This window comes from Selaginella moellendorffii, unplaced genomic scaffold (genome assembly GCF_000143415.4).
Source record: "Selaginella moellendorffii unplaced genomic scaffold, v1.0 SELMOscaffold_78, whole genome shotgun sequence".
Classification (NCBI taxonomy): Eukaryota; Viridiplantae; Streptophyta; class Lycopodiopsida; order Selaginellales; family Selaginellaceae; genus Selaginella; species Selaginella moellendorffii.
In genome coordinates this window covers 113015-137738 of record NW_003314339.1, presented here as the reverse complement: position 1 = coordinate 137738, position 24724 = coordinate 113015, and the positions used below count along the sequence as shown (strand labels likewise).

At 48.6% G+C, this 24724-nt stretch overlaps 11 protein-coding genes and 1 long non-coding RNA gene across 24 annotated transcripts; 7 read left to right on the top strand and 5 right to left on the bottom strand.

Annotated features, from left to right (window-relative positions):
* Nucleotides 1–392: 392 nt before the first annotated feature.
* On the bottom strand, nucleotides 393–2748 carry LOC9662788 (ankyrin repeat protein SKIP35). Its single transcript, XM_024660893.1, has 3 exons — nucleotides 2102–2748; nucleotides 1357–1804; nucleotides 393–1278 (listed from the first exon to the last, which is right to left on the bottom strand). The coding sequence occupies exons 1-3, from the start codon at nucleotides 2707–2709 to the stop codon at nucleotides 457–459; spliced, it is 1878 nt and encodes a 625-aa protein (XP_024516661.1). The 5' UTR covers nucleotides 2710–2748; the 3' UTR covers nucleotides 393–456.
* Nucleotides 2749–2906: 158 nt separating this feature from the next.
* LOC9662787 (putative ABC1 protein At2g40090) lies at nucleotides 2907–5465 on the top strand. Its single transcript, XM_024660888.1, has 12 exons — nucleotides 2907–3179; nucleotides 3235–3389; nucleotides 3441–3566; nucleotides 3633–3728; nucleotides 3807–3907; nucleotides 4015–4051; nucleotides 4108–4326; nucleotides 4378–4486; nucleotides 4537–4631; nucleotides 4684–4860; nucleotides 4917–5030; nucleotides 5088–5465. Exons 1-12 carry the CDS (start codon nucleotides 2924–2926, stop codon nucleotides 5310–5312), a joined length of 1710 nt encoding a protein of 569 aa, XP_024516656.1. The 5' UTR covers nucleotides 2907–2923; the 3' UTR covers nucleotides 5313–5465.
* A 1-nt stretch (nucleotide 5466) lies between these two features.
* LOC9643173 (late embryogenesis abundant protein, group 3) lies at nucleotides 5467–7024 on the top strand. 3 transcript variants are annotated; one of them, XM_024660891.1, is made up of 4 exons: nucleotides 5467–5787; nucleotides 5904–5983; nucleotides 6038–6067; nucleotides 6120–7024. In XM_024660891.1, exons 1-4 carry the CDS (start codon nucleotides 5567–5569, stop codon nucleotides 6902–6904), a joined length of 1116 nt encoding a protein of 371 aa, XP_024516659.1. In that variant the 5' UTR covers nucleotides 5467–5566; the 3' UTR covers nucleotides 6905–7024. The 3 variants fall into 3 exon arrangements, with proteins under 3 accessions (XP_024516659.1, XP_024516660.1, XP_002987057.1); XM_024660892.1 differs by lacking the exon at nucleotides 6038–6067; XM_002987011.2 differs by having other exon boundaries at nucleotides 5904–6067.
* Nucleotides 6904–8120, bottom strand: LOC9643172 (xyloglucan endotransglucosylase/hydrolase protein A). Its single transcript, XM_002986956.2, has 4 exons — nucleotides 7763–8120; nucleotides 7522–7715; nucleotides 7077–7465; nucleotides 6904–7029 (listed from the first exon to the last, which is right to left on the bottom strand). Exons 1-3 carry the CDS (start codon nucleotides 8108–8110, stop codon nucleotides 7120–7122), a joined length of 888 nt encoding a protein of 295 aa, XP_002987002.2. The 5' UTR covers nucleotides 8111–8120; the 3' UTR covers nucleotides 6904–7029; nucleotides 7077–7119.
* Nucleotides 8101–11761, top strand: LOC112341180 (protein BREAST CANCER SUSCEPTIBILITY 2 homolog B-like). The gene is made up of 16 exons (XM_024660887.1): nucleotides 8101–8831; nucleotides 8905–9142; nucleotides 9194–9345; nucleotides 9402–9521; nucleotides 9576–9734; nucleotides 9793–9874; nucleotides 9922–9972; nucleotides 10028–10103; nucleotides 10172–10283; nucleotides 10337–10408; nucleotides 10459–10651; nucleotides 10705–10881; nucleotides 10927–11060; nucleotides 11114–11176; nucleotides 11229–11415; nucleotides 11481–11761. The coding sequence occupies exons 1-16, from the start codon at nucleotides 8101–8103 to the stop codon at nucleotides 11700–11702; spliced, it is 2769 nt and encodes a 922-aa protein (XP_024516655.1). The 3' UTR covers nucleotides 11703–11761.
* Nucleotides 11700–13746, bottom strand: LOC9662786 (1-acylglycerol-3-phosphate O-acyltransferase). The gene is made up of 8 exons (XM_002986955.2): nucleotides 13465–13746; nucleotides 13112–13401; nucleotides 12748–12866; nucleotides 12540–12688; nucleotides 12364–12473; nucleotides 12196–12295; nucleotides 12018–12141; nucleotides 11700–11953 (listed from the first exon to the last, which is right to left on the bottom strand). The coding sequence occupies exons 1-8, from the start codon at nucleotides 13626–13628 to the stop codon at nucleotides 11810–11812; spliced, it is 1200 nt and encodes a 399-aa protein (XP_002987001.2). The 5' UTR covers nucleotides 13629–13746; the 3' UTR covers nucleotides 11700–11809.
* Nucleotides 13747–13776: 30 nt separating this feature from the next.
* Nucleotides 13777–14538, top strand: LOC9643168 (probable histone H2A variant 1). Its single transcript, XM_002987010.2, has 2 exons — nucleotides 13777–13910; nucleotides 14006–14538. The coding sequence occupies exons 1-2, from the start codon at nucleotides 13803–13805 to the stop codon at nucleotides 14303–14305; spliced, it is 408 nt and encodes a 135-aa protein (XP_002987056.1). The 5' UTR covers nucleotides 13777–13802; the 3' UTR covers nucleotides 14306–14538.
* On the bottom strand, nucleotides 14299–16375 carry LOC9643167. Its single transcript, XM_024660889.1, has 9 exons — nucleotides 16135–16375; nucleotides 15959–16050; nucleotides 15732–15882; nucleotides 15545–15676; nucleotides 15363–15488; nucleotides 14971–15300; nucleotides 14767–14894; nucleotides 14527–14708; nucleotides 14299–14477 (listed from the first exon to the last, which is right to left on the bottom strand). The coding sequence occupies exons 1-8, from the start codon at nucleotides 16204–16206 to the stop codon at nucleotides 14549–14551; spliced, it is 1191 nt and encodes a 396-aa protein (XP_024516657.1). The 5' UTR covers nucleotides 16207–16375; the 3' UTR covers nucleotides 14299–14477; nucleotides 14527–14548.
* A 2436-nt stretch (nucleotides 16376–18811) lies between these two features.
* LOC112341178 lies at nucleotides 18812–19945 on the top strand. 4 transcript variants are annotated; one of them, XM_024660878.1, is made up of 3 exons: nucleotides 18812–18905; nucleotides 18975–19032; nucleotides 19095–19945. In XM_024660878.1, the coding sequence occupies exons 1-3, from the start codon at nucleotides 18894–18896 to the stop codon at nucleotides 19511–19513; spliced, it is 489 nt and encodes a 162-aa protein (XP_024516646.1). In that variant the 5' UTR covers nucleotides 18812–18893; the 3' UTR covers nucleotides 19514–19945. The 4 variants fall into 4 exon arrangements, 3 of the variants coding, with proteins under 3 accessions (XP_024516646.1, XP_024516645.1, XP_024516644.1); XM_024660877.1 differs by having other exon boundaries at nucleotides 18812–19032; nucleotides 19095–19182; nucleotides 19237–19945; XR_002990450.1 differs by having other exon boundaries at nucleotides 18812–19032; nucleotides 19084–19945.
* Nucleotides 19946–20150: 205 nt separating this feature from the next.
* LOC9662785 (dirigent protein 14) lies at nucleotides 20151–20747 on the bottom strand. The gene has a single exon (XM_002986953.2). It carries the CDS (start codon nucleotides 20745–20747, stop codon nucleotides 20151–20153), a length of 597 nt encoding a protein of 198 aa, XP_002986999.2.
* A 176-nt stretch (nucleotides 20748–20923) lies between these two features.
* LOC9662784 lies at nucleotides 20924–22414 on the top strand. Of its 8 annotated transcripts, none has more exons than XM_024660884.1 (8): nucleotides 20924–21001; nucleotides 21072–21147; nucleotides 21211–21408; nucleotides 21470–21622; nucleotides 21674–21779; nucleotides 21817–21902; nucleotides 21958–22094; nucleotides 22150–22414. In XM_024660884.1, the coding sequence occupies exons 5-8, from the start codon at nucleotides 21677–21679 to the stop codon at nucleotides 22169–22171; spliced, it is 348 nt and encodes a 115-aa protein (XP_024516652.1). In that variant the 5' UTR covers nucleotides 20924–21001; nucleotides 21072–21147; nucleotides 21211–21408; nucleotides 21470–21622; nucleotides 21674–21676; the 3' UTR covers nucleotides 22172–22414. The 8 variants fall into 8 exon arrangements, with proteins under 8 accessions (XP_024516652.1, XP_024516651.1, XP_024516653.1 ...); XM_024660883.1 differs by having other exon boundaries at nucleotides 21049–21147; XM_024660885.1 differs by having other exon boundaries at nucleotides 20924–21147; nucleotides 21470–21523; nucleotides 21574–21622.
* A 491-nt stretch (nucleotides 22415–22905) lies between these two features.
* LOC112341179 lies at nucleotides 22906–23222 on the top strand. The gene is made up of 2 exons (XR_002990451.1): nucleotides 22906–22975; nucleotides 23020–23222. It is a non-coding gene; the product is annotated as an uncharacterized LOC112341179 (long non-coding RNA).
* The last annotated feature ends 1502 nt before the right edge of the window (nucleotides 23223–24724 follow it).

The following is a 24724-nucleotide window of genomic DNA, read 5'->3' as shown; positions in this document are numbered from 1 at the left end:
GGGACATTGAGCGAACCGCTGAGACCTTGCGCAGACGACGATCCTGGATGCTGCGGCTGATGCGGCTGCCTCGGGGCAGGAAATCCGTGCTCCCTGCATCGGAAAGAGCGGATTGGCACCGAAAATCATAAGCATTTCTACGTTACCGGATGAAATCCGAGAAACAAGCTTGAATCTCCGTGCTGGAGAACGGTGGAACCACCGGAACGTCGGGAACCGGCTGGACAGAGAAATAACTCGACATTGCGATGGATCGCGCGCCCGCGCCTTAGCCTGATCAAGCACGCAGCACTAGAAGCTTTCTAGAACCCTAGAATATGCCCGCCTTGCATATCATTTCGAAAAGACAAATCTCTACCGTTCAAAAGCTAGATGCTAATCGTCACCGTTGATGGGCTGAGAAAATCGCCACCGCTGGCTGGAGGAATCTCCTTCGGATCTTTTCAAATTCAAAAGTTAGGGCTCTTGCTTCCACAGCAAGAAGGTGGGGAAGCGCGACTGGACGATGGAGAGGAGCGTCTGCTTGTTGGATTTGAGGAGCATGTCCTCAGTCCCCGGGAGCGTCCCGGCGCTCAATCGCAGCGCCGCATCAAACAATTGGCCTCGCAGCAGCTGCGACAAGATCACCCCCTTGGCGGCGACGCATTCCTTGTAGAGCGGAATGTAAGCGATGATCACCTGGAGCTGGAGCGGGAGCTCGTCCAGATGAAGCGCCGAGTTCCCCTTCTTGAGAACTCTCATCACATTCAAGTGGTGTACCTCGCCCAGCCTCCGTCCCCTCGCAAACGCTGCCTCGGACCACTGTTCTTGCAAGAAGCTCCGCAGCTCCGGAGTGATGGCCTCGTCCTCGGAGCGCGAGATCGTATCTGCGAGCCTGTAAGTCGCCTCTGGATTGCTCAAGAAATCCGACTGGAGCAGGAACGCGATGCCTCCCAGTGACCCGCTGCTTCGTTCTCCCGCGGCTTTGATGATCTCCACGCTGAGAGTTTGCAAGACGTATCTGGGAACTCGAGCCAGGAGATAGTCCGCCACCTCGAGGCGGCAGCTTGCCGCCGCCGCTGTAAGAGCCAGGCAGAGTTCCATGTCCTTGCAGCCGCGCTCCACAAACCACAGCACCACTTGCATCGAACCTCTCTCCGCGGCTCTCATCAGGGGTCCCAAGAATGCGTCGGCTCCGCCGTCTTCCACCAGGCATTCCATGGTGTTGATCTTGCAGTAGTGAGCAGCGAATCCCAGAGCCAAGTCTACGTCCAACTCGACATTGCTTCTTCGAGCGATCTGCGAGAGAAAAACACGAGTTAAGTAGGCACGATCGGTCAAAGAACTAAAGACGAAAAGAGAGAAGATCGCGCTTGCCTGTAGAAGAATTCGAACGAGCTCGGTGCTTCCAAATCGCGAGGCCTCGAGGAAGCACTGGTTGACATTATCAGCACCCGCCTCCACGAGGATTCCTAAGAGTCCCTGCATGGCAGTCGCGGCAATCCCCGTCGCCCACCCCGGATCAATCGCGTTGGAGAAGAGCGTGAGTGGAAAGCACGCAGCGTCGAAAGCTTCCGTGATATCCTTCACAGTCAGCTTGTTTCCGGCCAGCTCTAGAAACCTCTTGAAAGCCATGAGCTGCATCCTCGACTCGACGATGGAGCTCTGGAGACCGCGGCTGCCTTCCCCTCGACTGAACTTCCCTTTGCCTCTCGAGTGAGAGCCAATGCACTTGAGCGCCCAGTCTGTGAATCTTTGCACCTTGGCAGCAGCGTCAGCTTTCATGTCTTCGTCCTCGTTACTTTCCTTTAGTCTATCGTGTAGCCTGTGTTTAACTCAGAGTTGATCTGTCAGTGCTGCTAGAACTGGGCTTTCTTCCGGTGTCCTTGACAAATAGATTGATCCAGGAAGATACCAGTGACGACGATCACCGAGCCTTTGGAAGATACCAGTCGATCGGGAAAACTTATCTCCAGGAAGATTTGATGGATGGACGCTTCAGTCATGGACTCGTCACCTAGGAAACCCAAGAAGAAAAATGCTATACACTGACACTCGTCCTGCTCGTCCCGAAGAAAAGAAAAGGAAGATCGTCAAGGAAACAACTAAGAAGCGTGTGTACCTTTGAGCCATGACGGTCACCGTGTCCGAGAGAGACATAGTCCGGCTTCTACAAGCCGAGACGCACGAAACCAAGAAGGAAGTACGCAGCGTTGCTCGCGTGAAATCGTCGGCGCCGGCATGGATGAGCTTCTCGATCAGCCGCATTGCGCCGGAGAGCTCGTCCTCGGTGCTTAAGAACCACAAAGAGTCGAGCGCTACGCACAAACCATCGTTGAGGCGCTGTGGATCCGCCAAAGGGATGAAGCTCTCGGCCATCTCCCAGTCATGGCAGCTGACCGCGTTCTGGAATCGCCGGCCCAGCTCCGTCGCGTCAGCTTCCTCGCTCTTCTTGCCCCTAGACGATAATCTCTTTGGCGATTCGAATCGAAAGCCCTCACCTCGCGATAATCCCCCCATTCTCCTGCCACCGCCGCTGCTACTCGTCGTGTGATTCTCACCCATCATACCGCTGCTACTCGCCCTAGATTGCTGCTGTTGTTGCTGCTGCCGATTGCGCTCCTGCTGCCTCCTGGATCGAATCGCGCTTCCAAGAAGCAAGAATCCGGGCAATGGCAACACATCCTGCTGGCAAATACTGGTGGCCTTCATGCAAATCCATCGCCTCATGGGATCCACATTGCTTCCCACGCGCGGCGCCCTTGCTTTCCCCCACAAGCCCTAGCCAAGAACCCTAGAAACCCTGACCGTTGGCCACGTCAACAAAACCCTTCAGCAGATTTGCCGTTAAAAAAGTTATAGGAATAGTAAAGACCCTTTACCTTTAAATATTTTAAGTCTCTCCTTTAAATTGGATGAGACCAATTTAGGGCTCCTCCTTCCGATGCGGTGGGCGCGCAAGGCGATTGAGCCTCTGGTCTTGCTGCGCTCGCGGAAAGGAGCATCGTTCTCGTCCTCGGACGCCGGCGCCAGGAGCAAATGGATCAAAGTAGGGTCTGCGAGCTTGGGAGGGATCGGGACGCTGGCGCTGGCTTGGGCGCTCACTGGCGATGGCGATCGGCAGCGCCGCCTGAAATTGCTGTGGACTGTGCCTCTTCGTCTTGCTCGGGATGTGGCTACAGCCTCGGCCATTGTCGCAGGTGCGAATTATCAGTGTTCTAAGTTCCTTCGGTGTTGAATTGCTCGTTTGAGTAGATTATAAGTACTCTTTGTGGGGACTTGAAGAGGGCAGCTTAGAGAAGACTCTCGCCAAGCATGAAGTTCACTTAAGATGTGCCAATCGCCTCCAAGCTCTTTGTTTCAAGAACGGTGGAATTTACATCAAGCTTGGGCAGCACTTGGGGCAATTGGTGAGTTTTTTCTGGGTCTTTTGCGTGATACGATTTTATCTTGCGTTTCAGGAGTATCTTATTCCTCCCGAGTACGTCAAAGTGATGCAAGATTCTCTGCTTGATAAGTGTCCCGTTTCTTCGTATGAACGGGTGTGCGATGTTTTCAAGTCGGAACTTGGTCGTCTCCCTCACGAGGTAAATACGTGTTTTTTCCTTGCCTTTCAGTCGATTTCTTTTCTTTTTTTTATCTTTGGATCACAGGTTTTCGTGGAGTTTGATCCTGAGCCATTTGCAAGTGCGTCTCTGGCTCAAGTTCATGTGGCTAAAACACACGACGGGAAGAAAGTTGCGGTCAAGGTATGCTTGGATACTGTGGAGCAAGTAGAGACAATTATTTTCCTTTTTTTTTTTTCCTGTTTCACTTTTTCGTCACAGGTGCAACACATGCATCTCACGGACTCAGCAGCTGCTGATACAGCTACAGTTGGTTTTGTTGTTAATTTGGTTTACTGGTTGTTTCCATCTTTTGATTACCGGTACTTCAGCCTCTCGAGCGCTGCATTTCTGCATTTTGCATTTCTACCTCGGAATCATTCCGCTTTTACGTTTGCACCTTGATCTAACAGAGTTTTTGGTATTTCAGGTGGCTCTTGGACGAGGTGAAGGAAAGTCTTCCAAAGGTAAAAGCCTACAAAGTTTTTCGACATTTTTGGCTGGAAACTTACGCTGAATGCAGGAACTCGACTTCAACAATGAAATTGAGAATGCCAGAATGTGCATGGACAATTTTAAAAAACTCTCGCCGCGTATTGTGCCATTTATCTCTGTTCCCGAAGTTCACTTGGAGCTGAGTACCTCTAAGCTGTTAACAATGGAGTTTATCGACGGAATCAAAGTCACGTCGGTGGAGGGAATCAAGAACCTTGATCTCCGGCCCAACGATGTTGCTAAACTGGTAGGATTCGGACTTGCTTTTGGTAAACTTATTCATATGGTGCTTTGTTAGATAAGCGAGGCATTTGCACACATGATTTTTCGCCATGGCTTTGTGCATTGCGATCCCCATGCAGCTAATTTACTCGTTAGAGTAGCTCCGAGCGGAGGTGGTATACTTGGTAAGCTAGAACATCTCTAAGAGTTTCTTATAAAATTTAATGCGATGTAGGACAGAGGAAACGACCTCAGCTTGTTTTGCTGGATCATGGAATGTACAAAACGCTCGAACCATCTATACGAGCACACTACGCTGGACTTTGGAAGGTTCGGAAGCTTCATTTGAAGTCAAAACTTACGATGATATATTGTCTCGCAGGCTCTTGTTTTTGCTGATGCTCAGAAGATCAAAGAGCACAGCTTAGGACTGGGAGCTGGAGATTTGTACGTACTTTTTGCTGGAGTACTCACAATGCGGCCGTGGAGTCGTGTGGTCGAGAGCTCTATAGATCACTTAAACGTCCCACCATCGGAGGAGGGACGCGAAGAGATTCAGGTAGGATGTTTTCACTCTTCAAGCTCAATGCCTTAACTTGTATGGAATACTTGCAGATGTACGCCTCGCAATACGTCATGGAGCTCTCGGAGCTCCTGCGAAGGCTTCCTCGAGTTGTGTTGATGCTACTCAAGACGAACGATTGCTTGCGAACTGTGGATAGAGCACTGGTATGATTGAATTCGCTAGAGCGTGATGAGACTGATAAGTTTTCGATTGAAATCCAGGGAGCTCCAGTGAACACTTACGTGATTGTCGGGAGGGAATCCTCTCGAGCACTAGCGAGACTCCAGCTGCGCGAAGGAGGATCGAATTTTTGGTCGTACGTCAGTGTTTTAGTCCAAAGGCTGGAAGTGGAGCTGCGGCTCTTGAGCCTCCAAGTGATTGCATGGGTGGCTCTTGCATGGCAAAAGATGAACGCATCCAGGCCGTTGGTTATCCAGCAAGGATAATTAGCACTGTGCCCGGAAGGCTACACTTGTCAAGGTTGTTGACCCTGCAGTGTGACGCGTGGCAGCGCTACCTGGGGCGTCCACCGCCCGCCACGTGTCTACATGCAGGGCTCGGCCCTGGTGGTTTTTATTCGATGGAAGGAAGGATGAAAACAATCTTGCAAGGATTTGTGATTCGAGCATTGGCGAGGGTTTGATTGAGAGGAGTGTGTGTGACAGAGGAGAGATTCACAGGTTTGATCTATCGATAGGAGATGGAGAGGATCGGGATTGCGTTGCTGCTGCTGCTGGCATTGGCGGCGATCGTGGCGCAGGCGCTGGGCACCGCCAAAGAAACGAGCGACAAGGCGTGGGAGGGCGTGAACGATGTCAAGAACAAGCAGCAACAGAAGGTGGAGGAGGCCGCCGATGAGGGGCAAACGTGGACGGATTGGGCGCGCGAGAAGGTTCATTCGTTCGCCGAGACTGGATCGAAGTAAGTTTCTTTGAAATATTTCGATATTTCCATCGTAGCTTTGGTTCTTAAGCGATGGCTAGCGTGGTTTTTATTGATTCGAGATGATTGATCCGTGTGCTTGGTTTGATCTTCAGGGAGGCCGCCGAGCAAAACGAAGCCATGAAGAATGTGGCGGATGATTTAGCTCGCAAGGTGTCCGAGCCTTACGAAGAAGGTAAGAACATTGTAAACGATGTTCTTCACAAAGCCAGCGAGCATCTGCATGCAGTGAAAGAGAAGATCACGCAGACAGTCTCAGGTTCTAAGATTGCTTTTTCTTTCTAACGCCCATCGCGATCCATTCCATGCAGGAGGAAAGCAAAACGCGAACAAAGCCCAGGAGAAAACCAAGGAGACTGTCAAGAGCGGAAGTGAGAAAGCCCAAGGTACTGCGAAAGAAGCCGCCAGAAGCGCCAGTGGAAAGTTTGAAGATCTCTCGAGCGAGGCCCAGCGCGTGGCAGCCGAGGCAAAGCACAAGGCTGGGAGCACTGCCGGGCAAGCCCAAGAGAAAGTGGCGGATGCCAAGGATGCCGCTCAGAAGCAGGCCGAGGATGCCGCAAAGGCTGCCAAGGAGAAGACCAGCGCGACTGGCGAGAAGATCAAGGAGGTGACCGAGCGAGCAAGCAGCGAGGCGAGTGAGAAGCTCAAGAGCGCCAAAGACTCGATCGGCAGTGGAACCAATTACGCGAAGGAGAAGGCCGAGGGGCTCACTGGATCGGCCAAAGAACAGGGGAGCGAGGCCACCAAGAAAGCCAAGGAAGCCAAAGATCAAGCGAGTGAGACCACCAAGAATGCCAAAGATCAAACGAGTGAGTCCGCCAAGAAGGCCAAGGATCAAGCGAGTGAATCGGCCAAGAAGGTCAAGGATCAAGCGAGAGAATCCACCAAGAAGACAACAGAGCAGGGAAGTGACGCTGCGAAGAAAGCTCAGGAAAAAGCGGATGCCGCGAAGCAGGCTGTGAATGAGAAGTCCGAGGCTGCGAGCAAGAGTGGTAGCGAGAAGGCAAAGTCTCAATACGAGTCCGCCAAGGAGGCCGCGTCGAAGGCCACGGGCGAGTTGGGCGAGAAGTTGAAAGCTTCGCGCGACGAACTGTAGAACAAGAACTACGTACCATTCTCTCGTTCGAGCTCGATCTGGTTGATATCACTTTTTGTGCTTGCTCGTTTGTCTACTAGTACTCCATTCAGTCAGATAAAAGCTTTCGTGTAAGATTGATCGCGCTGTGCAATCCAGGTGTTAGTATCAGAGCTAGAGTGTCGGTGCTTACCTTGGATTCGTGGAAAACGCTTGGATCATAGCGATGATCCAAGTTACGAGTTTGTCGTACATTCGAGAGGTGGCGATTCGTACGCGCTACAGTAGTCGTCGATCATATAGTTGCGCCGGACGAATGAGAGATTTCCTTGGAGCTGATCGTTCCATTCGAGTGAGCTCCACCACCTTTGGCTGTTAGTGTCGTGACAATCATCTGGAGAAGTCTCGGAGTATTGGCAAGCGTCGATGGTAAATCCTCGGTAGGACGCTACGAATGGAGCGTGATCCCAGTCCACTGAGGAGGAGCCCCAGATGTTCGTGTAGATTCCCATGGGTTTCGTGCTCGGGTATGGATCCGTGGTGTTCTTGAAGACCCGGACTGGAATGTCGTCCACCATGAATCTGGAAAGAGCTAGCATTCGATCAAAGAACTCACTTCAAGAACTCTCACAACTCACATTACTTGGAAAGGATTCCAGACGAACGAGTAGAAATGGAAGTCGGCAGTGGGATCAAACCAGAGCTTAAATCGCTGCTCGCGCTTTCCCTTGCCGCTCACGAAGAGATTCGTCTGGAGTGTGTAGGACTGGCCAGTGGAATTCCCCAAGAACTCGAAATCCAGCTCGTCGCGATCGTCCGTGAGCGAGGAGAGCTGCCACAACGAAGAGAGGATCGATCGCCATGGTGAAAATCTCTTACCATGTAAGCCACGATCGTGCCGGACGAATCGTAGGGTACGAGCTTGATCTGGAGGCCCAGCTGCCCAAACAAGAACCTGTTCTTGGATCCAAATCCAGCGCCGGAGGAGCGATCGAGCCTCAGATCGACCTCCTGGCCATGGCCGATCACGTCGACGTGATCCGGCGCCCAGGTAATATCGTAGTTGCCAGAGAAGGAAGACGCCGAGGAGGAAGACGAGGAGGAGGAGGAGGATCTTGCGCGCCTAGCCGCGCCTACACTGCCGCCGATCACTAGAATGGCTATGGCGGCGACGAGAAGAGCTACCATGACCTTCTTCTTCTTTCTCCTGTGAAGAAATGCCGCCATTTTGTGGTGAGAGAAAGAGCCCTAGGTTTTGGAAGCGCGGATCGATGGAAGGGAGGATTCCCTCCTGGCGAGTGCGCGGCCATTCTCTGGATCCTTGCGGGACGATCCGCGCCAGCAGCGCCTGGGTGCTCGATTCACGGCAAGAGAACGAGCTCGGGGATTTCAGCGTTCCAGGTTTGGCTCGCCAAGCTCAAGATCGTCGAGCGAAGGAGGATTTCGACCGCGAGCTCGCCGATGTCAGCCCTCCAGGTGTGATTTCTCGAGCTCGCGGCGAGGAGGAGGAGCTTGATCGAAATATCGATGTTCTTGAGAGGGGTACCAGCGGCATGCGTGCCACGATCTCGGCGGCGCCGCAGGCATCGCTGTTCCAAACTGGAACAGGGAAATCGGTCCAGGTATCTGGCGCCGCGATGAAGAGAGCATTGGCCCTACTCGGCAACGAAGATGCTGCCACTCCGAGCAAGAAGAGATCGAATGTGGAAGAACCAGCATTGGGATTTTTATCGCCAGGGGGAGGAGCAAACGCTTTGTTCCAGACAGCTAATGGAAAGAGTGTTCCAATCTCTTCCACGGCGCTCAACAAGGCAAGGTCGCTACTTGGTGGCGCAGAGAGCAATCGAGACGATGCATCAAAGCTCAAAGGATTTTCCACTCCAGGCTTTCGTGGAGGTCTCTCGAGGTTGCCTGCTTCAGTGCCACCATTCAAGCAGCCGCGACGTCGGTGGGTTTTCTCTCTTTTTGTTTTTCTTTCTCTCTGTTGTTTCGTTGAAGAATTCTTTTGTTCTTGGATGTAGATTTACTTCTCCAATGGCTTTGGCATCCGTCAAGCGTTTCCAGCTGCCGAAAGATGGAAGCTCCACGGACACGCGCACGCTTTTGCCTTTGAGTGAGATTGATGGAAACAAGCCCCGTGCTCCTGCGAATCGGATGGCCATTGAGCTCAATGCAATTGGTCGTGAGAAAGGATTCCGGTTGCCACCTCGAGTGAAGTTGCGGGAATATTTTCAGCACCTGCCTCATCAAGCTGACAAGGTATGTCGAACGCCGTCATAACAAGACTGACGAACTTTTCATCCTGTAAAGCACTTGGTGTTTGTACCAAAGGAGATCCTATGCATGACATCGGATACTGCCAGGGATTACAAGATGAAACTGCTGTGCGGGAAGGCTGGTGCCTCTGAGCTTCGAAACATGCTTTTGGAAGCCGGTGCGAAACCGCATTTGGCTACCAACGAGTAAGCTTTTTATGATTTTGATTCTTCGTGCAAAACTTAGCTCGTGTTCTTGCCAGATGGGTGGAAAATCACTATAGATGGATCGTTTGGAAACTCGCATCGCAACAACGTTCATATCCTCGAAAAGCCCGAGGATTTCTTTGCTTACGTAACGTCCTTCGCGAGTTGAAGTACCGGTATGTTGTGTTTGTTCTGCACTTAAACCTCTAGCGACCGTGTGTTTGTCGCAGGTATGTGAAGGAAATCGAAAATGGACACCGATCAGTCTTAAGGAAAATTTGTGAAAGAGATGCTTCGGCGGCACACACGATGATTCTGTGCATTTCGGCCGTGCGGAAGACGGGTGAAGAAAGAAATGAACGCTGTCTAGTGGAAGTTACTGATGGATGGTAAGAGAACATGTAGGTAATAGTGCCATCTAACCTCATATTTCAGCTCTTGATCCAGGTATTGCCTGAATGCTGCATTGGACGCACCTCTATCAAAACAGCTGAAAGCAGGAAAGGTTTTTGTTGGACAAAAATTGCAGGTAACCGGCTTAAGCACCTCAAATTCTTGAGTGCCACCTCTTTTCAGATATCTGGCGCTTCGCTAACCGGCGCAATTGGTGGTCTTCCCCCTCTCGAGGTGTGGTGTTTCTTTTTTCTCTTCCATTAACTGTTTGCTTTATCTTTCTCTTCAGGCTTTTAGCGTCGCCTATTTGGCTGTGCACATCAATGGTACTTACAGAGCACACTGGGCAGATCCGTTGGGAGCTCGTAAGTTCTTTGACTGATTTCCTTTGTTACTGGTTATGTTGACCAAGCGCAATCCTTGGCAATTCCAGGCAGGCAGCGTCCTCTACCATTGGCGTTTAGATGTATCAAAGCTGACGGTGGAATTGTTTCTTCAACTTGCATAGCTATTACGCGGATATATCCGCTTCTTTATAGAGAAAAGTAAGCATAATGCTCTTTGTTCGTATATTGATTTTCTTTTTAATTTGGCACAGGCTGAAAGACGGGATGTTTGTAGTCAGAACTACAAGAGCAGAGAACGCCGCGCAGGTGAACTTCGAGCAAAGGTTGGAACATGTAAATGCATTCTTTCTATTGCTGACTCTAGTTTTTGCAGAAGAGCAAATATTGCAGAAGACGTGATGGCTAATTTCCAAAGTGACGCCGAGGCTTTCAACGAAGATGAAAGGTTTCATGAAGGAGCAAAGTTGTACCAGCTTCTGGAGTGTGCTTCTGATCCTGAAGTGGTGATGGCGGACATGACAAGCGAGGATCACGCGGCTCTTTCGGCTTATCAAGCGAGGAAACTGGTAGGCTCGTAAGCTTTAATGCATGCCTTGTTCTCTAAGCGCGCTTCTTGTAGTGTTCGAGCCAGGCTGCTGTGGAGAAACATGTGCAGAAAGCTCTTGAACATGCTAACCTTCATTCCAGGGATGTTACTCCATTTCTGAAAATTGGCGTCACTGGACTCCAATCTAACTTTATTGACGTCGCGAGCTCAAATGGTTCCATCATGATTTGGAACCCAAGCGATACTCTGGTATGTGCATTCTTTCACTATTGATTGTTTAATCTTTGTTTGTAGACCAGGGAATTGGTAGAAGGAGCTGCTTACGTGGTTTCGAATTTGAAGCCGGCACCGCAATCCCGAGCGGGGAATCGTCTCCTAAGCGCCAACAAGTCGTCAAGATGGCGAAAAATATCCTCCAAAGGGTTTACGTATGTAATGCTCCTTTCGCTTTGTATTTCCTGACGCTGGATAGTCTTTCCAGATTCGAGTTCACTCCTCGTCAAGGATTACAGCTCTCGAGTCTAGTGGAACTTCGAGCCTACAGGTACACACGCTTCTCTTTGTTTTCCATTTGACGAGTTTGCGTTGGATTGCAGTGAATTCGACGCTGCTGCTCTAGTCATATTTGTGGGTGAAGTTTACAAGAGCGGCGATCGCTTGAGGCAGTGGGTGTTTGTATCGGACGGCTCAATGCAAGAGGGAGAAGCAGCATTACTGGCCATCGACTTCTCGGCCTCAGAGGACTCTTTCTTACGGTTCGAGTCTGCCTACTCCAACACAGTGGTAAGCTTTTGAGCATTTAAGTTCGGTGAGTTTTGTGTGATTCTGGGTTGTCAATTGTCAACCAGGTTGGATTTTGCAACCTCGTGAAGCAACACCCGGACGAGAGGAACCAAATGTGGGTTGCGGAGGCCACAAATCTCACGATTTACTCGTCCAAGCTCAGCTCCAGCGCGTATCACCACTTATCCAAGCCTGCTGCATTAGTTTCGCGCTGGGCAAACACCTCGCCTCAGGCGATCGAGTGTTTGCGGCACCGAGTCTTGCAAATCCTTTCGGATGGAACGTAGAAACAAGGTATTCGATTTCTTTCTCCTTTACAGCGAAACTATATCCTTTTGTGAGAGTTTTTCTTGTATAGATATGTATAGTTTACATGCTTCGCATTTTTCACTTTCTAGTCGAAAGACGAGAACGCTGGAAAGAAATCTCCATCGTCCTTGGCCTCCTTTTCCGTGGTCTCCGGAAGATGCTTCCTGCAGCTATACAACACAGCCGCATGGAACGCGACGGCATTGTCCAAGAAAACAAAGTGTCCTCCCTGCGCGCAAATCACACCACAACGTTTCAAGCCAATCGCGAAATCACAAGTTTGTCAAGCTTACCTTTCTCACGCGGATAACTTCGCTTGGCACTTTCATTCGCTTGCTGGCTTCTATCCCGCCTTTGTAGTCCATCCAGTCGTCCACGCCATAGATAAACGAGGTGGGAACTTTCCAATGGGGAGCACTGGGAGGAACCAAGAACATCAGCCTTGGATCTTTTCGAGTAAACAAACCACACCTTTCTTGGAGTGGGGATCTTGCAAACGCTCCAAACTTGAATATATATTTCAAGCACAGCTCGCCACTTGCTCTCCCTGCCAGTGTGTGATAGATGTAATCTGCGAAAGACACAAACACGAGAATGAGTTATAACGATACGAGATCTACCCGGAGGCGGTTTTCAGACCTGAAAGTAGTGTCGACTCTTGCTCATTTAGAATGTTTCCGGATGCATAGGTTCCAAAACGCGCACCGGTGTATCTGCGGACCAAATTGGGACCCCATGGGCCAAGACTCCTGTCCAGTGCAAGAGTGCAAGAGATAAGCTTGCGATGGCTACAAACAAGCGAGAAAAGACCTTACCGTATTATTGCTTGAGGAGTCAAGTTGGAATCCCAGAAAAAGTTTGCCACAGCTCCTTTCCACGTTGATCGGAACTGTATGAAGCGATCGGACTCAGGGGAAAACCCCGCTGGACCAACGAGAATGAGATGCTGGACGTGCTCTGGATGCTGCTCGCACACGTCCCAGTTTAAAAATCGTAAAACAAAGAATCCAGGGAGTAACTTACTTTGAGAGCATATCGAGCGGCAACATAGCCTCCAAACGAGTGTCCTAAGAGAATGAATTTGTCGAGGTTCTTGGCCTTGCGCCACTCCTCAAAGGAATCGATGAACCAAGCCTCCGTCTCTAGTTACAAAGAGAACCACGCATCAGCGCAAGAAAAAATAAGTGCCAAGTCACAAAGTAGCTACGTGGGAAAACCAGAGCTAGCCAGGAGATTCTCATCTATCACTCACTCTAATCCATACCTTCCGTGCTGGTTTGTGAGAAACATTCCATCTAAGTAGAAAACTCTACGTGGGAAAGCCAGAGCTAGCCAGGAAATTCTCATCTCTCAATCACTCCCTCTCCATCCAGATTCCAAGCCATACCTTCCGTGCTGGTGCAAGTGAAATCCGGCCGGCTGGAAGCTCCCCACCCGAGCTGATCCATGGCTATGATCCTGAAATGCGCCGCCAGAGCATCGAAATTCCGGAAGAAGAAACCCTGCGAGGCGGCATAGCCGTGCACCATGACCAGCGTCGGCGCGCTCGCGGCATTCTTGTTCTCAAACGTGACCGTGTTGATGAATCGCGGCTGGTTGCTAGCGGATCGAAACCAGCGCACCTTGGATCCCGGCGGCCCCGAGCCGATATTCACCTGTTCTTGGACATAGGGCGTCCTGTGGATCGAAATATCCGATCAGAGGGAGAGGGAGAGATTTCCAGAGATTCTTCGATCTTACTTGACGAGCGTCAGGAGGCGCTGCTCTGATTGGATGACATCGCTGCGCGAGGTCGGGATCCATCGCATCCAGCTCGCGAACCACAGCCGATCCCTGCTCGCCTCCGCGGCGGCGGCCGAGGAAGACGCTGGATTCACCTTGTCCGCCATTCTCCGCAATCCCATCACCGGCGGCGCGCTGGCGGCATTTGAGAGCGCGATGAGGCGGCGCCGCGTCGATCGTTCCTCTCCAAGAAACCTCGCCCTTCTTTCCTCCGTGCTTTCTTTGAAGAACACGACTGGTATTTAAACCAGCGCGTTAGAGCGATGGAAGGTTAGGGTTTGTGGAAAGAAGACACAATGGTGGGAGGGAAAGGCGCCAAGGGGCTGCTATCGGCCAAGTCGGCGCTCGATCTCAAGGATTCCAAGAAGAAGCCCATGTCTCGATCTTCCAAGGCCGGCCTCCAGGTGTGTAGCGATCGAAATCTGTGCCGCGATTCCAAAATTTCGATCGATTTCTTCTTTCTTTCTCTCTCACACGCGCTTGGCTGTGTTCTTCGCAGTTCCCAGTGGGGAGGATCCATCGTATGCTCAAGACGCGCGTGGCGGCCAACGGGAGAGTGGGAGCGACAGCGGCGGTCTACTCGGCAGCGATTCTAGAGTACCTCACGGCCGAGGTGCTGGAGCTGGCTGGGAATGCGAGCAAAGATCTCAAGGTGAAGCGCATCACTCCCAGGCATCTCCAGCTCGCGATTCGTGGAGACGAGGAGCTGGACGCGCTAATCAAAGGCACCATCGCGGGAGGAGGAGTGATTCCTCACATCCACAAGTCGCTCATCAACAAGACGCCCAAAAAGGAGTGAAAGAAAGAAGTTTAGCGAAGAACACACGAGGTGAAGTTTGACACCCACAGCTCATTCATACTGTTCTTCTCCTTTCCTTTTCTTTTTCCTCTCTCGGTTCTTATTCCTGTATTGGTGGTCGATCGATCGATCCACTCCAGCTCTAGTTTTTCGGGTTCTAGGATGAATCACACTGGAAAAACAAACACAGATTTAAGCTTGAAAGAATGAAAAGGACTGACTTCTCTTTCGTCGATGATGTTTCTACGCTAGCTTGAGTCTGTCAGTGGGGTAGATGAGATCCGGGTTTGATGCCAGGCCCGGATTCTTGTCCACGAGCTCCGTCCAGCGCCCAGTTCCACAGGTCCGGGAGATTTTGGCCAGAGTATCACCCTCTTTGACGACATAGTAGCCGCGAGTTTTCCTGGCCAAGAACAGCAAACTTAGAGAAAGAGTCGCGAAAACTAGAAAGTTTTTAGTACCTCGGCCGCTTGACTGCTACCACTGCCAGAACACTCACGACCAGTGCCACTGCTCCAATCACCAAAGGAAGAACAAACCCAGTACTTCCATTTCGCTGCACGCAACTCGGCGGCTCTTTCTCTTTTGCCTGTGATGAAAGAGACAAAAAGAGAGATTTTAAGAAACCTCTTTCCACCTGGGAATAGTTTTTCTAAAGTACATACCTGGGCGGAGCAGCATTGTTGATCCTTGACTTGCGGCGGCGCGCGATCACCAAATCTCTCCTCGTCCACAAGCTTGGGATTGTTATCATCTTCGTCATCCTCAGTTTCGCCCACTTGCGATGACAATACTGAGATTGACTGCTTATCTTCCTCATCTTGAAGCTCTGAAGATGCGGTTTCGTCCTCGAACTTTACAGGAGTCCCGCTTTCCTGCTGCTGGAGCTCTACGGGAGTCCCGCTTTCCTGCTGCTTGATCGAGGGTGGCGTTTCCATAAAGGCCGAGCCGGCGAGACTCGGAGACGATAGAACTTTGCCAATCGGCTGAGAAGTCTGCACAGCAAGCAGTCTTTTCGTTTTTATTGTAGCAAGGAAGGTGAACAGAAATCTCGTACCCGTGGAGACTTGTAGTCTGGAGAGGAGCTCGCCACCGCTGCTTGTTGCAAATGCTCTCGGATACCTCCAACTTTGTCCGTCGGTGGCATGGGACCTGCGTGAGCTACCTTATCAAAATCTGGAACCTGAAACATCACACCACACGCTTAGCTTTCTTCCGGTTTTCTTTTCTTCTTCTCACCGGCAGACTTTGAGCGCGAGCCTTTTTGGAGAGAGCTCGAATGCAAAAGCAGACCCTTCTGATATCCTTCTTCTCCACAACATCCGGAGGAGTGAAGAGATCAACATCGGGCAGGCCTATTCTCTTGCAAATCTGTGCAAACGCAAGTGGGAACATATATCTAGCTCGAGAAACAAAAATTGCTTGCCTTGAGGAATGAATCAACGTGAGAGTATGGGAGATATCGTCCACCCTTTGCATCGTTTGATGGTAGCTCCGAGGAAGGCCGCCTTGGAAATGCGGCATCCCCTCCAGAGCTGCTTCGTATAAGATCCTTGAACAGCTTGGAAACTCGAAACCTGGAAAGAGGTAAAAAATAAATAAATTTCTTGGAGGAGACACATTCGTCCAATTCGGATTTTCAGATTGACTCACAGGATGTCTCCATCGGCGAGCAAATCCGCCAAGCTCCGATCTCCACCATATCGTTCCTCCAAAAGAGCTTCTAGCCATACCTTCGCTTGCTTCTGCGAGTGCCAAAGCCAATCCATGGAAATATTTCACTCGGGGCATTCAATCGATCGACTCGAGCGACAATGTCAAGAATCTACCTGCATGAATTCGTCGTCCAGCTCCCGGAACTGGACTGGCGACATTTCGCCAGCGCCTCCCTGCTGCGCCATTGCCCTCCTCCCTCCTCTTATCTCCGGGAGCCCTAAATCCAAAATCTCATAGCTCTCACTTGTTCGTCTTCTTCGCCTCTTCTTCCCTCCCCCTGACAGTGACCGTACAATGTGGCTGTTTGGATTGTGGCCCGGCCCATGCCATCGTCCCAAACTAGGTAGAACCACACAATATTCGCGAGGGCGAGGGGTTTATTTTGGAAAGAGGAAATTAATGAAAGATACAGCAATGGCTAATCTTCCATAGCGAATCCCATCGCAAGCTAGATTATAGGATCGATCACGACCTAAGCACCTTTTAAATGAAAATCTTCGTTCTTTTGTGCCGTCTTTTATTTTAAAAAATTTTCACAGTATTCGTGGCCCAAGCAGCATAAAGGTTACCTGGGCTGGACTTAAACACATGATAGAGCACCACATTTCTATCTCTTTGCATAGTCACAAATGCATAGCATGGTCCATCACAGAACCTATCTAGCGACCATATAACAGCCTGACTTGGGGTTTCTTTGACGACCATGTTCCCATTAAGTTCGACTGTGAGATAGCAATCGACTCCTCCTCTCCCACACACTCCATTCGTCCAAACTTGCCCCCGGCTGGCCTCATTCAAAGACAAGCTACAATCATCCTGGAGCTTGAATGTGTAGATCAAATTCGGGGCCTGGAGCTCAAAATTTCGATGAAGACCATTATAGAAGATGTTGTCCAGCGTTGTCAATTTTGCTTGGCAATCGCCTCGATCGCTTTCAAATAGAATCTTCGTTTGGTTGTGAAGTGTTTCCATCTGTTGATTTGGTGCTATGCGATATTGGACTCCAAACATCTCAGAGACTGCAAGCATGCTGCTAGCTAGAAAGGCTTGCATTTGACCTCTTGTATACATTACTAGGTTTTGGATTATCAGTTTGATAATAAAGCCTCTCACTCTGATGGTGTTACCTGGATTGACATGGCAGAAATCCAGATTCGGGCCTGTATGATAAGCCAAGATGACGATGTCGATCACAACGTTATTTGTCACAGTGATTTGATCAATATAAGCTGCCCCACTCTCATAGTAAGTATTGTCGTCGAAAATGCTCAGATTTTCAATCACTGCATCTAGAATCATAGTGACATCGGCTAGCGTTATAGCATTGTGCTGGTCAGAGAATTCCCAGCGCATGGCTTGAACAACACTAAAAAAGAAAAGAAGTGCTGAAATGAACTTCATCTTCACAAAGATTGAATGATAATTTAAACATATTAAGATAAATTACTAATAATAGTCAACCAATTATTAATCAATACAAAATGAGGAACAAGGTTCAGAAATATAAAAATAATAAATTTAAATAAAAAAGGAATGGATAAAACTTAAGAATCATCATTGACTTTTTATAGACCATGCCAATAAAAACCAAACAAAAAAAGTGTGTTTTTGTTTGACACCTCTCTGCTCACGGAGTGAATATGTCTTGTGGTCCTACCATAACTTTGCTCTTTCCTTCTTTTCCTTGTGTTCTAGAAATATATGCTACCAAGCCACCATGAAGAGCAATGACGTACTTAATCATCCAGCCATTTGTATGCCGAGGTTTAGACTGAGCCCCAATGTCCAGCTTGACATCAACCAATCAAATCACCGATAGCACACCCATATGGAGTTGTACAGACATCACTGCATTTTGATATATCCACGGCCAGAGACCAAACTCCAACAATACTATTGGATTAAAGACATTCTCCATGCGCAACTCCATCTAAAAGAATTGATTTTGCAAGTCCTCCACCTGATCCCACGAAGATTTAGCCATCCCAGGATTGTTGTGACCTCACAAACACAGCATAATAGTGGTAACTTGGTTAGAAAGTACTGGTGTTTTGCACTCCAGCTTGTGACCCGAGCAAAATGGCAATCTGATTGCAATGCAACAAGGAGCTGCAATTCAGTCAGCTATGCCTACTTTCCACGGATGGGTCCTATGTATTACATACCCAGGGTACTTATATCTGTCCACTATGGTGAGCTGATCTCCCTGGTAGAAGCATTCTATATCTGCAGGTCTAACAAAACCCATGATTTGGGCTTTGGCATGGTTTACTTCCATGCCCTGAATTCACAGTTGCGCTGTTCCGGCCGGCAATAGCATGTAGTAAATAGTACATAGAGATACATGTCTGAGAGTTGGTATAGCGTAGGGGCCTTGCTCTGCAGCATAGTCTCTAGCACATCCATATAGATTGCAAACAACTTCGGTGAGAGGGGGCCAAACCCCCAAGCAACTGGCTATCTGCTATTTGCAAATGCAAAGCCTTGTATAATTCCACTCTACGAGGGAGGTGGGGATTTGGAGTTCCAGCAGACGCCAAACCAAAAGATGCCGTGGGACACAGTCGAAAGTTTTGGTTAAATCAACATAACCCAGGAGTAGCACTCAGTTTGCATGAAACGTAGCAGTTCGAACAAGATGCGAATAATACTTGCAAAAGCCTGCTTGACCTTTGTGCATACGGCCCATTCTTTTTCAGCCAGGCTGGCAAACACCTTTGCAAAAGTGCAAGCGTCCAATCTACATATGAGGAGCCCAGCCCTACAGATTAAACAACGGAGCAAGTTTATCTGCCACCTACCCAGGCCAGTCCAACCGCCCATAGCATCTCAGCGTGATCTGGTGCTTTAATCGCAAATAGGCAGCTCCTCAATGGTAGACATGGTAAACTCCGGTCCTTCCAAATTGATCTCTTGGAGAACATGCACGTTGTCGCTATTCAACTTGGTGCAGATCTCGGCATGTTTTGGTGACACGGATCGAACCATCAAGATTCGGCAACTCTCGCAGGGTAATTGATTGGCCTTGGTCTATATTGCAGATTTTCGCCTCCTTGCTGTAGACCGTTTGAAGGTTGTACAGGGTCAAGAACAGCTTCATGCACTGCAACTATCTCCACTGGCCTGTGGACGCTTGGGACAAGTAGGAAGACGGTGACCAGGTTCGCCGCAGTATATGCATACACCAAGGGAGATATGACATTGTCGTTCTTCAGGGAGAAGAGTATGGGACGCCGCATCAAGCTCCATGGGGGCAGGTCCAAATGGATCCCTGGCAGGCATCACAGAGCGCTCAGCAGGAGGTGCCATCACACGAGCAGGAACAGCAGCAGTTCGCCTCTGCGTGAAGACCCGCAGCAGATCCTCACTATTGAGTGCCTGATTCGGAGATCCGATGCCAGCATTTCGATGGCTTTGTGTTCTTCTTCGGCGCTCGGCTATGATCCGCGCGAGAAAAGAGAAAATGGGGGCCGGGCACTGGGATCGAGTTGAGTGCAGTCTGTTGTTTTAAGCGGATTTATGGGATCTCACAAAACATAGAGACCGGGAGGCTCGGCGGTGAGGAAATCATCGAGCACGCCGAGACCGAACGGAGTGGGATTGTCTGAAGGCACAACCAGGTAGAAAGTGAGATTCCTGGAAGAAGAAGCTGATCACTTCGGTGCAGCGCCTCGGATATGAGAGCGAGGGTGATCCTGCGAGAAAGAGTGATGCAACCACGGGGAAGAGGATGAACTTTGCGATGTTTGAGGAGTCGCCGTGAAGATAAACTTATTGAAACATGCGGCCCGAAGAGGCCGGCCATGAAACTGGGCAGCCCACATGTTCCTCACTTGCTCTCTTGGCATGGAGCAAAAGCTTTAGCAAACTAGAAACTATAGCAGCCAGGAAGACGATATCAATGCACCTGATCTTTCCACCTGATGAAGAACAAAACGTAAAAACAATTCGACTTTTTCCAACCTTGGGAGAAATCTTGATCGAGGAGCAGCAAATGTTGGCACACATTTCATGGAGCCGAACATGCTAGCAATGTTTTCCTTTATTAATGAAATCGAGCAGTTCCAGAAAACCACATCGCATGATTTATATGAGAAATTGAACACCTCACCATAGACTGATATCGTCGTCACGCATCGTCACGACGCATGGCGATGCCGTAGCACTCCCACAACCTGGTGATAAACAGCTGCATCCGCAGGATCAATCCGCCGGGCTGAGTGGCAAACGTTGATATCTTCGCCGTTCCCTGGACGAGGCTGAACTCTCCAGTCCCGCCGACGATGGCGATCTCTCTCACCTTCTCCGGGAAATGGTTCTGGCCCAAGAGGCTGATGATCCCCCGCCGGCCCTTGATCTCCACGGTCATGGTCTGCAGAAACGAGGTCGCGTTGGAATTCAGCGAGTCCCACACAAGCGTGCCCCGAGCGCTTCCCACGACCGTGGAGTTCCGCGAGGGCCTGGCGGTGAGGATATCATCCAGCACGCCGAGACCGAACGGGGTGGGATTGTTTGGGGGCACGATCGGATAGAAGGAGAGATCCTGGAAGAAGACGCTGATCACTTCGGTGCAGTGCCTCGGATACGAGGATGATCCTACGAGACAGAGTGATGCAGCCACGAAAAAGAGGATAAACTTTGGGAAGGACGCCATAGCTGCAACCGAGGAGATGAGATGGCTTGTCCGGTCGCAGATTGCTCGGGCTATAAACTGGTCGTCCCACATGTTTCTCGCTCGCCATCGGCGTAAAATTTTAATCGCCATTGAATGTTGGAACGTGCAGACCATTAACTTGCTGTACTTGAAATCGTATTAAATTATCAAGCAAAACTTTTTAATTTAAGCTTTAGAATATGCGGTCTCAGACAAGAGAATCTTGTGTTTTAGGGTTTATCCATCAAGGATCGACTCTGCCAAATCGCGAATGTAGGCGATGGCGATCCTGGAGCTCGGGCGCGATTGCGTCCGCCAGGCCTCAGGTACGCGCTCGAGAAAGTCTTTCGCACGGGCTTTTTGTTCTTTCCAGGCTGAGAGATTGCAATGCGGCAGCGCCAGGAGTATTCCCGGGAGGATTATTGGAGCTGCATTAGCGGCTTCTCTATGCTGTGAATCCAGCGCTTCCAAGGTGAGATTTTTATAAAAAAAAACGGAACGATTTTTTTTCATAAAACGTTGGCATGATCATCAGCTTTGCAGTGACAACGAGCATGGAGCAGGAAATACTCCCCATTCCAGAGGAGTTTCCCCCGCTGCCAGACTTTTTCTTTTCCACCATACGAAATGGTGCGAAAAACGATTCGTAAACAAGCTACTTGTTGTTTTATTAGATTGTATTATAGACAACGGTCTCCGAGTTTTTTTGCTCGAGGATCATGAGCTGGGACTTGTAAGTTTGGCTCTTGCTTTTGCGCTCAAGGAACTGATCCTTTTTATTTTTCTGTTTCCAGGTAGGCGGAAACCTGATTGTAAAAGGCGGAGGAAACTTAGAACCGGAAGGAAAGGTGATTGCTCTGTTTCTGATATAAAATCTCACGTCTGCTGTGCAAAGAAGTGGAGGGACTGCGTTACATCCAAGCGATTCATTAGATTTAGAACTGGAGGTAAAGTTGTCAATGTACAAGCTATTTCTTATTTACTTTTCTATTTTGCAGTCCATGGCAGCTCGAATAGAAGCATCGTCCAGTGGTGGGAGTATGGGTGTCGGCTTTCGTTGCCTTGAGGACGACCTCAAAACTGTGTTTTCTATATTTTCAGATGGTATGGCCGTAGAAAACTTTGATTTCCTGTTCTGCAGTCGTCCAGAGGCCAACCATGCCTAGAGAGAAGCTAGAACTTGTTGGAGGACAGCTTCTGGGCTATATCTCTCGAAGAAAAGATGACGTAGGCGAGTAGAATCTGCAGGCGATCTTTTTAAAATATTTTTTTCCTTCATCAGGCTGAAACTTCAGCTACAATCAAGTTGCAAAAGCTGCTGTATGGGGATAAAAGTATTTATGCTCGATTGCCCGAGCAAAACACGGTGAGATCCATTTTTCGTAACGACCTGGTTGCATTTCACAGACAGGTTTTCCGGTGAGCCATTCCAGTTTTTCTTTGTGCTTCCGTTTAACTTACTGGCCTGACGCAGCTGTGTTAGGAATTTGGGGTGATTTTGACTCTTCGATGATGAAGTCGCTGATTGAAACGGAGTTTTCAACATGGCGGACGCCAGAAAACACTAGCAGGCTTTTACCAGTCAACACCATGCCCCAGCTTTTCTGAATATAGATTTAAAACAACGTTTTAAAATGTCTCGCTCAATGTTATAAGGGGGTCTTCGTCGCCGGAGGAGAAACTCAAGTTCAATCTATTTCCCAAGCTTCTAAAAGCCGTCAAGGCAGTGTTGGTGTCAATTGTCGAAGCACCTGTTCCTGAAGGTTAGATTTGTCGTGCATGCACTATTGAAACCCTTCCCTGCATTGCAGAGAAGCTGTCCCAAGCCAAAGAAGCCGCTCTAAATTCTTTTGTTTTTAACTATTCAAGCAGGTAAACTTGCGATTATATCTACCAAAGTTATCAACATTCGTCTTCTGCAGAGAATCCCAGCTAGCACGTGTCCTCGTATACGATCTATTTGGAATCGATCAAAACCTTCCTCTCACTTACAAAAAGAAGGTTGAAGAAGTAACGAGCAATGACATCCTGGAAGGCGCAAGAAAACATCTTCATCCCGACTTGGAGCCAATTGTCATTGTTACTGACGCGAAGGCACTTGGGACTCAAATGCCACCTTTTGCGCAACTGCAAGGACGATAAAGCTACGCGCAGGCAAGTATTATTTCTGCTTTGCCATCAGAGAGTGGCACAATGGAGGACTTGGATTCCTACTCACAGTCTTTGTAGACAGGTACTTGAAGAGTCTGGAGTATCCAGTGGCATGGGAGTATCGCAGCAGATGAAAGCTCGATCAAAGAGTAAAATTTCTTCTTGTGTTATGTTATCCTTATTCTCTAAACAGGTGCTTTCGCCAGGTCGTCGACGAGATGATGGAACGAAGCGTACTTTCGTGGCCGTCGTGTACCCGCAGGCCATGGGAGCAGCGAGGAGATTTCTGTGAACATTCGTTTTCAAAGCTTACCGGGTTCCTTTTGACACTTCAAAGTCCACTCTATGTCCTGTCTCCTTCGGGTCGTGGTAAATCCTACTGAATTTTTTATACGATTCCTGTTGTCGGCTGGATCAAGAAGATCATGAGCAGTCTCTCCTGAGCAGAAAATGTGGCTGGTGGATCGTCTCCTCGTTTTCACGCTCGGCCTCCTCGCTACACCAGCTATTGCGTGTAGATCGAAGATAAAATAAGCTCTCATCTCAACTCGACAGGGTTCTTGAGCCTCGACTGTGGAGCGTTACCCGACGACACCCTTGAAGCTACAAACGATCTCGAATTGTTTTGGATTCCAGCGAGGCTCAACCTCGGAGTAGTTTCGGATTCAGATATCAGGTGTTTCTCAGAATATTTGTGTTTCCTTTTCTCGAAATGTCAGATTGAAAACCTGTTTTTTTCTCTTTTGATCAGAATTTTTCCCTACTTATACGTACTTAGACGTACTTGATGCTGGACGGAGTCTTGTGAGGCTCGTTTCAAAAGGTCTATTTTAATGCAAATGGACTTTCAGGAAGATTTCAAAGTCTACTCTCCTTGTAGTTAATTTTTCTATTAGCTCGGTATCCTGGCCAAGTATATTTATGAAAGAAAACAAATTTAAAATAAAGTGCCTTAAATAACCTTATGCATTTGGTGGCCATCCCCATTCCTTCCTTTCAGTGGTTTGTGAACAAAAGAAACTAATAAGAAGTATTAAAGATGCATTGTCAATGTTAAATTTAAAAGAAGGATGTTTTCATCACTTGGGATATAATAAATACTATGAGGTCCAAATGTATGGTTATAATGCTATATATTAATATTAACGTAGTGGAATTTTGATGCAGATTAATTTCAATCCAGACCACTCACTCTTATATATAAATTAAGGTTTTTAAGTTAATTAATATACACATTTCTGTATTCCATTTCCATATTCTTGCTGATGAATATAAGTTTTAAACTTAAACCCTAATACACTATTTTTTATAATCTTGTGTTTATAAATAATTATAATTATTGATTAATTGGATTAATAATAATACTAATCAAGAATTAAGCAAAACAAGCATTATTTAATATTGTGAGTGCATATAATTGGTTGAAGGTTGCAATATAAATTATTAATTTATCATTATAACAAGAAATAGTTTTCTTTTTGATTGTTTCTAGCAAAACTCATTCTAAATGTATCTTCTCATTGAATGTTTAACAGCACTCCTTTTTCATATTAGTGTTGTTCAAGCCATGCATTGGGAATTCTCTGACGAGCGCAATGCTATAACAACAGCCAATGCCAATATTATTCTAGATATGGTGATTGCACTTGCGGAAATTTTCAATGACAATACATACTATGAGAGTGGGGTAGTTTACATCAATCAAGTCACTGTGACAAACAACGTAGTGATCTACATTGCCATCGTATCTTTTCATACAGGCCCCAATCTGGATTTCTGCCATGTCAATCCAGGTAACACCATCAGCGTGAGAGGCCTTGTTATCAAAGTAGTAATATATACAAATGCAAGTTTTTCTAGCTGGCAGCATGCTTGCAGTCTCCGAGATGTTTGGAGTC